The sequence below is a fragment of the Rousettus aegyptiacus genome, unplaced genomic scaffold, assembly GCF_014176215.1.
Source record: "Rousettus aegyptiacus isolate mRouAeg1 unplaced genomic scaffold, mRouAeg1.p scaffold_m13_p_2, whole genome shotgun sequence".
NCBI classification, from domain to species: Eukaryota; Metazoa; Chordata; class Mammalia; order Chiroptera; family Pteropodidae; genus Rousettus; species Rousettus aegyptiacus.
In genome coordinates, this window is record NW_023416295.1 from 98,507,433 (window position 1) to 98,519,602 (window position 12,170).

The window sequence follows — 12,170 nt, forward strand, 5'->3', positions numbered from 1 at the left end:
AAAAGGAAGGAACAGAGGTTAGAGCAGGGCGACAGGGCCGATCATCTCTGAGAGAGACTGGCCTTTATAGCTGAAAATCTTTTTCATCCAGAGGTCAAACATCGATTTTTGAGTTCATTTCCCTATTTGAGTGATGCTTTTCCTTAATGCAGCACCACCCCCCTCCCCTACCCCCCAGTATATGACAGTACTTGTTTTTAGGTCAGGGTATAGGGATGAGTCATAGGTCGTGAAACTGTGCCAGGGCAACAGGCCCAAACTTGTTTTGAGGCAGGAAACTTATAAGTGCCACTTCTTTGGATAAGAAAATTCATACATCAAAAAAATAAAAGGTCATAAATCAGAACTATGGATGGATAAGACTAAAAAAATGTCTTCAGCAGCATTCTACTGCCACTGAAGAACAAAGTCAAAACTCCTAGGCCTGGCGTGTTAGGCTCCGTAGATGCAGGCTTCAGAGTCATTTCAAACTTATGTTCCATAATTCCAGCCAAGTTCAGTTACTTGGGGTATCCCAGAATGGGTGCCCTGGAATTTTCTGGTGCCTCCACTATGCTTTTGCTTATGCCAGTCCCTCTGCTTAGAATATCCACTCCTTGGTCCCCCTGCGTCTAGATACTTCTCATCACTTAAAGGTTGGCTGAAATACCATCTCTGTCAATCAATCCATCCATCAATCAAAGACTTAACTAACCACACTGATTAAGTGTTTGAAACTGCCAGGCACTGGGTTTAAATAAGCAGAAATGCCTCTAAGATAAGGCCCCAAGCACAGGGAGGCTCTCTGGGTTTGTAGATTCTCTGGTACTTTCCCTATGTTAACATTTTTTTTTTTTATCATGTATTCTTACTTATGACCTCATGTATAAGATTCTTGAGAATGATGGCAAGAGAAGTGCCTGATTCATTTGCGTCCTCCTCATCATATCCATGGAGTTCAGGAAAATGGCACCTAATAAGTGCTCCATAAATACCTGTAAGAAGAATCAACCCAAGCTCAGAATTATGAAGCTCCAGACAGTCTAGAGCATTCACATCTTGTGTCCCCAATGCCTGGCACATAGGAAGCACTCAGTACATATGTGACATGGGAAGATACTCTGAAGGAATGCTCTTGATGGCTTTTCTGCTAGGAAGAGAGTGTTCAGTCCTTTAAGTTTGGGGACCAAAACTGCAAACCTGGATTTTTACATTCCACTTGATAATGAAAGACAGCAGTGCTTCACAGAGCATGAGAAATTCCTCCTGCGACGAATAATACCCCATTCCCCAGCAACCAAAATTGAGATTCTGTTTTGAGTCGAATTTAAAACAACATTTCAGTATCAACAAAATGTCTTTCACCAAATGAAGAAGGGTCATTCACAGAGAAGCGCTGGAGGCCGGTCTGGACTTTTGTATATTTTCAGCCTCCTCCTGCTCTCGTGGTGACTCTGGTTCTTTTTACCACACAATAACAAAGGTCAAATGATGCAGGAAGACAATACAAGAAACCAAGGTACTGTGACTTTATTATTTTTTTTCTTTAAAAGAAATGTAAAAAGCCATTGCCTGGACCACTACTCAGCAATAAAAAGGACCAAATTATTGATACATAAAGGAACTTGGGTGAATTTGCACAGAATTACATTGAGTTAAAAAGGTCAATTGCAAAAGGACACATCTGGCTGATTCCATTTATATAAAAATTTTGACATGATAAAATCACAGAAACAGAGAACAGATCAGTGGTTGCCGAGGGCAGAGAAGAGGAGTGGGACAGGGAAGGAAGTGGGTGTGGCTATGAACAAACAACGTGGGATGACAGAGCTGCTCTGTATCTTGACTGTTGTCACTGTCAGTGTCCTGGCTGTGATGACGTGGTATAGTTTTTTAAAATGTTACTATTGGGGGAAACTAGGGAAAAGATATATGAGATCTCTCTGTTTTATTTTCTTATAATTACATGTGAATCTACAATTATCTCAAAAAAAAGTTTAATTTTTCCAAAACAATCTTGACTAAGAAGAACAAAGTTGAAGAAATCACACTTTCTGGTTTCAAAACTTATTACAAAGCTACAATAATCAAAACAGTGTGTTATGGGGATAAAGACAGGCATACAGACCAATGGAATAAAGCCCAGAGATAAATTCTCACATTTACAGTTAAATGATTTTCAAGAAGGAGACAAGACTGTTCGGTGGGGGAAAGAACAGTCTTTTCAACAAATGGTACCAGAAAAACTGAATATCCACATGCAAAAGAATGAAGCTGGACCCTTACTTTACACCATATACAAAAATTAACTCAAAATGAAACGGAGCTCTAAACCTAAGAAATAAAACTCTCAGAGGAAAATATGGGAGAAAAGCTTAATGAAATTGGATTTGGGAATGATTTCTTGGTATGATATCCAAAGCACAGGCAGCAAAAGAAAACATTTATAAATTGGACTTCATCGAAATGAATCAGGCACTTGTGTGCAAAGGACATAGTCAACTGAATGAAAAGGCAGCCTATGGAATAGGAGAAAATACTTGTAAATCATATCTCCAATAAGAGATTGATATCCAGAATAAATAGCAAACTCCTACAACTTGACAATAACAAAAAACACAAACGACAGGCCAAAAAGTTGAAGCAACACAAATATTCATTGAGCTGAATAGGTAAACAAAATGTGGTTTGTCCATACAATGGAATATCATTAAGCCTTAAAAAGGAAGGAAATTCTGACCTATGCTACAAAATGCATGAACAGTGAGGATATTATGTTAAGTGAAATAAACCAGTCACGAAAAGACAAATTTTGCATGATTCCACTTAGATGAGGCACGTAGGGCAATCAAATCCACAGAGATAGAAAGTAGAATGGTGATTTGTCAGGATCTGGGTGGAAGGCAAATGAAGAGTTATTATTTAATGGGTACAGAGTTTCAGTTTTGCAAGATGAAATGTGTTCTGGCGATGGATGGTGGTGATGGTTGCCTAATGGTGTGAATGAACTTAACATACACTACACTGTATACTTTTATAAGATGGTAAATCTTATGCTATGCATATTTTGCCAAAATTTAAAACAACAACAACAACAACAAAAGAGAAATTTAATTTTTTAAAAAAGCCACTGCCTCTTTGATCCAAGTTCTTGTTGCTATGTCTTAGCTTTACAAACCAATGGGAAGAGAAAGGTCCATCACTTAATAAGCCCATCACTTAATAAAACCTCACCAACTTTTATGGTCTGGAATATTGGCACACTAATCTTTTCTAATGTCTTTAATTAACTTCATAATCCATTTTGGTTCATGGTCCCTTTGCCTGTTATTTAATTTACCTAAAGTTTCTACAACTTTTCTGTAGTGATTAAAAAGGTGTTATTTTTTTTATATTGGCACTTGATCTTAAATAGCAGCACATGGATAAATCAAAGCCACAAATTAGTCGCAAAATATAAAATTGAGCCTTTAAAAAAAAAACATGCTGTAGTTTTGTCTGTTCTTAATAAACCCCAAGGTTAATGAGAACAAGAACTTGTCCGTTTCTTACCACCTAGTAGATGCTTGATTAATTTTTGTTAACTGCATGAAGCCAATACTTCTGTGCTCTCTAAGCACAGCCACCATGTCTGCTGGGAGATGTTTATATTGTCACCTCTTCTCTTTTCAAATATGTCTGTTAATTGAGCTTGGTAATTTACCCTGAAGAAAATAAGAGGAATTTCCAGGGAAATCTCATGGAAAATAACCATTTTTTGAGAAGTAGAGAGAAAGGTACCTATATTATATAGAAACAGATTTTGTTTTAAAGTAATTAACCACTGGTTAGATTGGCTCTACAAAGGAAAGAAAACAATCTAGCTGCAGTTAGTGTATATACTTTGCATACTCTCCATTGTACATAATCCCCAGAAATGCAATCATAATACATGGTACAAAGTGAAATCCCCTCAGTACTATGTGCTACATACTTCTGTCTAATTCTCCCCAAATGAGCCACAAAGTCACCTTTAAAATTTTACTTCTCCCGGAACAACATCATTTTTCATAATTACAGAATTTTAATTTCTTTTATGTGAGTGTTCAGTCTTTGATGTATTGAGCCAATTAAATGAAACTTGGTTTAAAACCAAAGGTAAAAAAGGGAATTTTGGTAGAAAGTAAAAAAGGGAACTTTAAAAAGGAACCCAAAGTGGTAGCTGTTATTGTCATTTAAGGGGAGATTTTTTCATTATCAACACAAAAACAGGGTCTGACCTGTAAGCCTGGGCTGGTTCTGCTAAACTTATTCTTGACCTCTCCTCCACCTGCTGTGTTGGATGGTGCCTGCTTCTCAACCGCAACTTGACAAAGTTCCTGAAATGAAGAACATCTCTTCAACATCCAGATGGGTGGGAAATTCAGAGTTTGAAATAAGCACAAAAGACAAGCTAGTGGTCACCAACATTTATTTTTGGTAAACTTGTAATGCCAAAAATGTCACTTTACCTGGTTTCTGCTGTAATCAGAGGAGCTGCAAGCTGTGAAGGGGTGGATACACTTTCTCTCACTTTCACACCAAGCACAGCCAGTTCCAATACACATTGGGCATCTGGCAACATGGAAAACCAACTTAATTCATACATTTTTAGGAAAATCTTCATATCCTAGAATCTCCCTCTGTGATGAGGCATGTGAGCATTTGGAAGAATAAAAAAATATCCCTAAACAGACTGTGATAAACCCAGGGGAGACAGGACAGTCCTTTGAGGCTGAAGATAGAGCACTGACTTTGTGTCCTGCTCTGGGCAGCCCTCAGGCTGCTGGACCGTCATCATACCTGCAGGGGTGTTGCTATGGAAACCTGAAGCTGGGGTCACCAGTTGCGCAGGTAGATAGCAGAAACACACTGGATCCATTTCTGAATGCAGGTCTGTTTGTCTACCCTCAGGTAAGTTTCCTTCTGGAAAATGGTCTCCCCCAACCCCACCCCAATATCAGCATGTCCTCACTGACTGGAGCAGTAACACCGTCAACTGCCTGGAAGATGCGAAGCCAGAAGTGTTACCTGGCAAGCCAAGGGAATAGGGTGCCAGTGTTTGCTTTTTAATCAGATTGAGGAGGAATTGTGTCTGCTAATCAAATAACCTATCATGCATGGATAATAGTGGAGAGCTTGAAAAGCACTTATTAGGATAATCAGAGTTAAAGAGGAATGATAACTACAGAAATTCAGGTCGGTTTGGAAACAGTCCTAAGAGGCTAAGTCCAGCAACAGTGAGAGGACTGGTACAGGGAGATGGGACACCATTCATATTTTTATATTTTCTTCAAGAAATGCTGAAGCATTCTGAGATTCTGTCCTGTAGACACCATACTTTCAATGGGAGTTAAAAAAAAAAAAAAAAACCCAGACTGAGTGTTTACCTGGCTACCTGTGTGCTAGAAGCTGGTTTGTGATTTATATTCCTGTTCTAACTCCTCGGGGTGGTTACTGTACTAAGGGCTTTTCTAAAGGAAGCAAGTGCCCAAGGAAAGGGCACACACCCCCGGGGGAGCTGCGAGTCTGAGGTCTGGTTGTTAATCACCTGGCTGTGGGACCTGAGGTGGGTCACCTCCTCTGGTCAGGCTTCTGCAACTGGGGGTGGAGAAGCTGTACTGTTTCAACTCTCTGAGCTACAAAATTCTGTTTAACTCTCCCCTTTCCTTCCCTATTTTCATAGACTTCTGAGGTTTTCCACATCGTTTGTTTTTTACCCTCCCTAAATTTATTCAGTTTATTAGAAATAACTGAACTCAACCCCTCAGGGGTAAAAATGAGTTGTGGGGACTCCTGTTCTAACAGCTGTAGAGTGGCCTCCCAACTCAGTTTGAGTTTGAATTCATTTTCCCCAAAGAAACAATTCCAAGACCAGGCTAAAGAAGCTCACATTTTGTACTCATATAGCTGGTCAATCAAACCACTGAATGAACTACAGAATCACTAATAATACAGCTTCACATGGTTTCCATGGGAACCTCCACCCCATCTTCCAACTGAAAAATCAGGAATCTGAGAAACATATTTCCTCTGTCTCCTCTCTGCTTTAGAAGCAAGGAGTAAAATGTGGCCCTAAAATAGGGGTTTACATAGCTCACCAGGGCCAAAGGTAGTAAAAAAAAAAGAAAGAAAGAAAGAAAGAAAGAAAGAGGAAAAAAAAGGTATGTGTATGGGGTAGAATTAACATGTTCCTTTTTTAAAATATTGGGGTGACATTAGTTATTATCATTATATGAGTTTCCAGTATAGAATTCTATAATACATCATCTGTATGTTGCACTGTGTGCTCGCCACCCAGGATCTAGCCTCCATCTGTCACCGCATTCGACCCCTCTACCCCCTTCATCCTCCCCTCACTCCACCTTTCGCTCTGTGTTTATGGGTGTAACATATTCCTTTGATTTGAGAGAGACTTCATCTTGTCCTTCTTCTTGAGTATGCCTTTTCCTTATCTCATGCTCACAGCCTCTCCCTGGCCCCAAATTCCCAAAGCCATTCTAATCAGTGGAGAAGCTAGCAGCACCCCTTCTACTACACTTGCTTCAAGGCCACCTCTCAGCTCGGGGAAATGCATTTCCCTCTTGGCAGAAACACCTCGGCACAGCTGTGTGCCCCTGAGCTGCTTCTCCGTGCTTATCAGGGCTTGGATGTGTGAGCTGAAGCTCGGGGGCCCTCCCATCTCCCATTAGGCCACGCTCCAAAAGGCACTTTGCAAAGTTCTACTCCACAAAAGAGTTCTTTAGGAAGTCAAGGAGTAAAGCAAATAATTAAATTAAAACCAATGAGAGAATATTTCTATTTCAAGTAAAATCTTACTCTATGAATGACGAACAGTTGGTAAAGTTGAATCTTTTTGATAAATGCCAAGAACCGAAGGAGAACGTCACGTTGACAACTAAAACATCTGGAGCAAAGGAGAAAAGAAAGTCATTTACGGTGAAGGCTCACTATCATCAAGCAAAGCTGTAAATGCAAAAAATAAATATTTTTGCCTCCTATGCATAGAGGGTGGGGCGTGCCAGCTGTTCGCTCACATTTCAATCAGTATGTAGTTCTTCCCCGCGGGCCATTCACGTCAGGCATCCAGAGTGCATAACATGAGGCTCCAAACAGACCCCAGCCCATCTCGTGTTCCAGGCCTCCTGTGGATAATCACTAGGAAAAAGCCATTTTCCAGCCCATTTACATCTCATACTCTCCCCGGGATCACTATCTCAACTTGTAATTGGCCACAGCATAAGAATAAAACAAGTCACTGAGCAAGAAGTGCCTAGAACATGAGAACTAGAATGTGAAAGAGGAAATCCTGTACCTTCAGAAAAATCTGCACTATGAATATTTACCTAACAAATTCTAAAGTGTGATTCCCACGGGCTGGGCTGGGATCCCTGATCTTGGAATCAAGTGCCACCAAATCTATGATGCAGGTTTTCTTATTTGCATTTGAAAACCTACCTATTGGTTAGAAAACTTCAAAAGAATAAAGTCAGAAAGATAAACACGGTGCTAAATCAGCATTAGAGAAATGTTGTATCCTGTATCTCTTTAACTTACATACATATGCTACCCAAGATGATTCCCAAACCCAGTTGTCTATCAGAATCACTTGAAAATGGATGAAAACATAGATTCCAGAGCCATGTTCCTAGATATTCTGACTTCGCAGGCCTGGAGTAAGGCTGGAAATATGTGGTTTGCAACATTCCCCACATGATGATGGGCTATAGCCAGGTTTAGGTGCCTTTCAAATCCTACTGGTCCAGGGACCAGTTCTACTCAGTAGTATTTTCACTGCCACCCATTTTGGTATTAATATCTTCTTCCTTTTATGAATTAGTGGTGACAGTAGATGATACTTTTAAAATGAAGGTCTTTACCTGACAGAATAAGAAGTTGGCATTCCTAATTTTCTTACTAAAATTTTATTAGTGTGTGATTCTAAAAGTCTGAGAGCTCTTACTTTAAGTTATTTCTCTACAGCAATGAAATTCATCCTGAGAGCCAGGTGCCCCATAACATTCTGCTCACATAAAGTAGGTATGTCTAAAATGATAATCCTCTGTTCTAAGACAAGAATGTTTGGAAGGCTGGCATGACCTCTCAGCAAGAGCATTTGAACAGACACTTGCAAAGTGTTGGTAGAACACACGTGGACAATTTAGCAGCGAGGGACACCCAGTGAAAATGTATGTCGATGGAATCTACAAGTGTCTAGTGATGAAGAATAGCGAAAGTCATACTTTTCTGAGTATTACCTGTGCACAAAACACTATCGGGAAAAACTACAAGGAAATGAATATATTATGATCTCTGCTCCCAAAGCATTTACAGTTATTCTGGAGGATATAAAATAACTTGGGTGAAAAAACACAATGACACAGTCAAGGAAACAGGCTATGAGTTAAGGAAACAGGTTTGAGGTCCAGGTAGCACTGGTAGCAACACTGGGGTGCCAGTGGGGGACTAAGGGGTACTAGAATTACCAGGACAGTTAGCGTAGAATCCAATAAGGCTGTATGGAACGGTCGACTTCCCCCAATATTTTAAAGCAGAAGGGCAACAGGTTCTGGTGTGAGAGGTGAGGTTACTCTAGGCCATGGACATTCGTTTGGCAATGGCCATTGGCTGGCTGAGTGCAAGAGATGGGAAGTGAGTTTGCCTGCTCAGAATGTGCAAGACATTCAAAACAGGTAGGCAAAAGGTTAGGTGCAGCTGATGGAGGCTCCAAAATCAACTAGCTAACTTTATAAGGTTATCTCAAATGCTAACAAAGTATATTTTACAGGTGAGCAAGATCTGCATTTTAATGACCAAAATTAACTGGAAGCATATCATAAAGGCTGTATAGTGTGAACAAATAAAAATGGAAAATTGAAATAATTTTTCAAGCAATTCAGACTCAAACAGCCATCACGAGCCCAGTGGCTGAGAGGCATTTTTAAACCTTGGCTCTCGAGCCTGGTGCATTCAATTGATTGTGAGGGATTTAGGATTAATTAGGTAACACCAGCTCTCACCACGAAACAGCTCCATTATGACCTTCGGTATTCTAGGAAGATTGCACCATGAACTGGACTTTACTTTCTACCACTTCTTTCTCACCCAAAGAGGCTCATGAATTCTCATTCGATCTATTGTAACTCCTAGCCATCTCTGGAATCCATCCACTTCATCCACAGCTCTCACTGTCCCCCTCACCTGAATCACTGCAACGGCCTTCCTTCTGTCTGATCTTTTGTAAGGTCTTTCCCTCCTCCAGCCCATTCTCCACCTGCCGCCATTCAGTCATTCACACAACAGAAATCTACTGATTGTAAGTGGCCACCTTGTGCCAGACACTTTGCGCCTTCTTTGATATACATTTTCTATCACTCTGCTTTCCACCTGTTCCCACCCCATTTGCCTTAGCCATACAGAGCTTCTTTTGGCTTCTCAAACAAAGCTTTTTCTTTCCTGGCCATCATACTAGTGGGTCTCCAGTTGGAATACTCTTCCTCTACTTTGTCTGGCTCAACCCTATTCATCCTCCAGGAAGCTTTCCTTGCCCTCTTTCCCACCCCCAAATCTACTTAGGCACCCTTTTCATGTGCTTCCCATGGTACACTCTGTTTCCTGTATTTATACATTGCATTGCAACGAGCTGTTTACTTGTCTCTACCCCAATAGGCTATAAATACCAAGCCCAGGCACTAGATCAGTCTTTTTTGGTCACTGTATACCTAGCATCTGGAACAGTATCTGGCACATCGTAAGTGTTCAATAACTGCTTCTGGTAAGAATGAATGAATGCAATGAACTTACGATAATAGAACACTGGCCACTCTATTTTCTCTTCTCACCAAAGACAGTCCAGCTTTTCAGATGTCTGAATTCTCTGAACCATTTCTGTGGGTCAGCCCAGGGGTCTCTGGGTTTATTCCACTTGCCTATCCAACCTACCATCCTCAGTCATTCTTCAGTCACGTCTGATAGTGGGGGCCTGCAGTCTTGGATGAGGTAGAGCAGAGGTGAAAATCAGGAAACAGAGCGTAGGGAGAGAGTGAGTCTATAGCAGGGGACTATTCATCTTTCCTGTCATTTAACTTGCTTCCTGGGCAGTATAACTGGGGAAATTCTCTTGCCTTCTTCACCTTGTAATAAAAAAGGCAACAAAGAGTCCACTTACCTTTGTCCGTTGCTCTGGTTGGGATGCTGCAGGTGCAGGTCTTGTTGGGTGGACTTTGACCCTTGCAGAGCTCCCTGCCAGTTTCCACATTCTTTGCCACACACTCTGAGTGTCTTGGAGAGACGATGCCCACCAAAGTCACTGTAGTCTATGTGGGAAAGAAGATGATTCAGGAAACAAATCATTGTTTTTTCCTCATTCCACCATCCTAGAGCCTTAAGTGCACTCACCCTTTAATCTGCCTAGATGAATTTCTCAGATTGCCCATGTAAAGAGATGTGTTATTGGCTATTTCGCTTCCTCTTTTGTGAGTCACATATTCATATTATTGGACTGTTTTTTTCCTGCTTGTGTGTATTTTTCTTATCAGTTTTTAAGAGCTCTCTGTATAGTACAGATATTAATCCTTATCTGTCATATTGCTGACATATTCTTTCTTCTAATCTACTATTTGTCTTGCAACTTTTGTGTGTGCTATCTTTTACCCTACATGGCATGTTTTTAAGTAATCAAATACAGGGTTTCTTGTCTTGGTTATAAACTCTTGCTCATAGGCAAATATAAAATTGTTCTACTATCTCTGTTGTTTTATTTTTTAAACTTACATCTTTAATCCATCTGGAATTTATTTTCATATATTGTGTGAGATAAGGGTCCAACTTTATCTTTATCCAGATGGTTAATCAGCTCTGTCATAACCATTTAGGAAACAAAACAAAAACAAAAAAATTCCTTTCTTACTGAGCTGGAATACCATTTTTGTCATATATTAAATTACCGTATATCTGGAATCTATTTCTGAATTCTGCTGTTTCAATTATCTATTGATCTACTTCTACTCCAATGTCATCAAGTTTTTACTACTGTGACTAAACATATTTAACATTTGATAAGGTAAATCTCTCCTTATTTATCCTTATTTTCATAATATTCTTATCATTTCCCAGACATGATTCTTCCATAAAGTTTAAGATCATTTTGTTCAAGAGGAGTGAGGAGACTGAGTCTAACTGGAATTGTACTAAATATATGCATTAATTTTAGGAGAATTTATATCTTCATGATATTCAGTATTCTTACACAAACACATGATTTTTTTCATTTGTTTCTATTTGGTCCAGGGTTCATTTAAAAGGGTATATAGCTTGATTTCCTAGGTGTCAGCTCTGTATTTTTTATTGCTAGTTGCTAACATTATAGTTAAAGAAGGTGGCCTATGAAATCTACCTTTAAATTATTTAAAATTTTGTTTGTAGTTAAACATATGGTGGTGGGGGCTGGTGTGTGTGCTGTGTGTGAGTGTGTGTGTGTGTGTGTGTGTGTGTGTGTGTGTGTGTGTTCCACAAGGGAATACAAAAAGAAAATCTTGAAATTTCCCCAAAGCAAGTTTTACTGCAATAAATTATCTAAAGGAACAAGGCAGCCAGTTCTGTTGAAAAGGAAAATTAAAGGAATTAATATGTCAACAGTGAACCCCTTTTGTATCAGGTGAATGAAGGGGATCTGGTAGGAATGTGGGCTAAGCATTGGGAAGCTGGGGGCATAAAAAGTGGTAACCCTATCAGCCAGGAGGAAGAGCTACAGTTCCAGACAACCTGGAAGGTGTCCATCTTCTGTTATACTTTGATTTCTGCCCAAGACTTTAGGCATGGCCACCTCAGAGTCTGCTGTCTTTGTCCTCTAATAAGCTTGCTAAATCTATTCTGGCCTTGGGGGTCACCCCCATCTTTCCATTTTCAAAGAATTCTGTTATTGGGTCACAGAATCATGCTGGAAGAAGGCAAGTTCTTACAGTCCAGCCTGCAAGAACTGAAGTCCAACCACCTCTAGGGACTTTGGCACAGTAATGGACCCCAAACCATTCCCAAGATATTTGTGTGATTCCTACCTACCTCATCTTCATCTTTACCTGCTAAACTCTCATTTATCCACCTTCTTCAGCTCACCATTTATATCTGCACCGCACATCTTAGCACATGATCACATCATATATTATCCTGTACAC

The 12,170-nt window shown here is 40.0% G+C and overlaps 1 protein-coding gene across 2 annotated transcripts in view; it reads right to left on the reverse strand.

Annotated features, from left to right (window-relative positions):
- PLXNC1 (plexin C1) overlaps positions 1-12,170 on the reverse strand; it is a 137,335-nt gene that overhangs the window by 67,420 nt on the left and 57,745 nt on the right. For both annotated transcript variants that reach the window (XM_016150119.2, XM_016150118.2), the window contains exons 6-9: positions 10,166-10,313; positions 6,817-6,904; positions 4,470-4,572; positions 4,239-4,337 (exon numbers count right to left, since the gene is read on the reverse strand). In XM_016150119.2, coding sequence (XP_016005605.2) covers positions 4,239-4,337; positions 4,470-4,572; positions 6,817-6,904; positions 10,166-10,313 — 438 coding nt within the window. The remainder of the gene's footprint in view (positions 1-4,238; positions 4,338-4,469; positions 4,573-6,816; positions 6,905-10,165; positions 10,314-12,170) is intronic.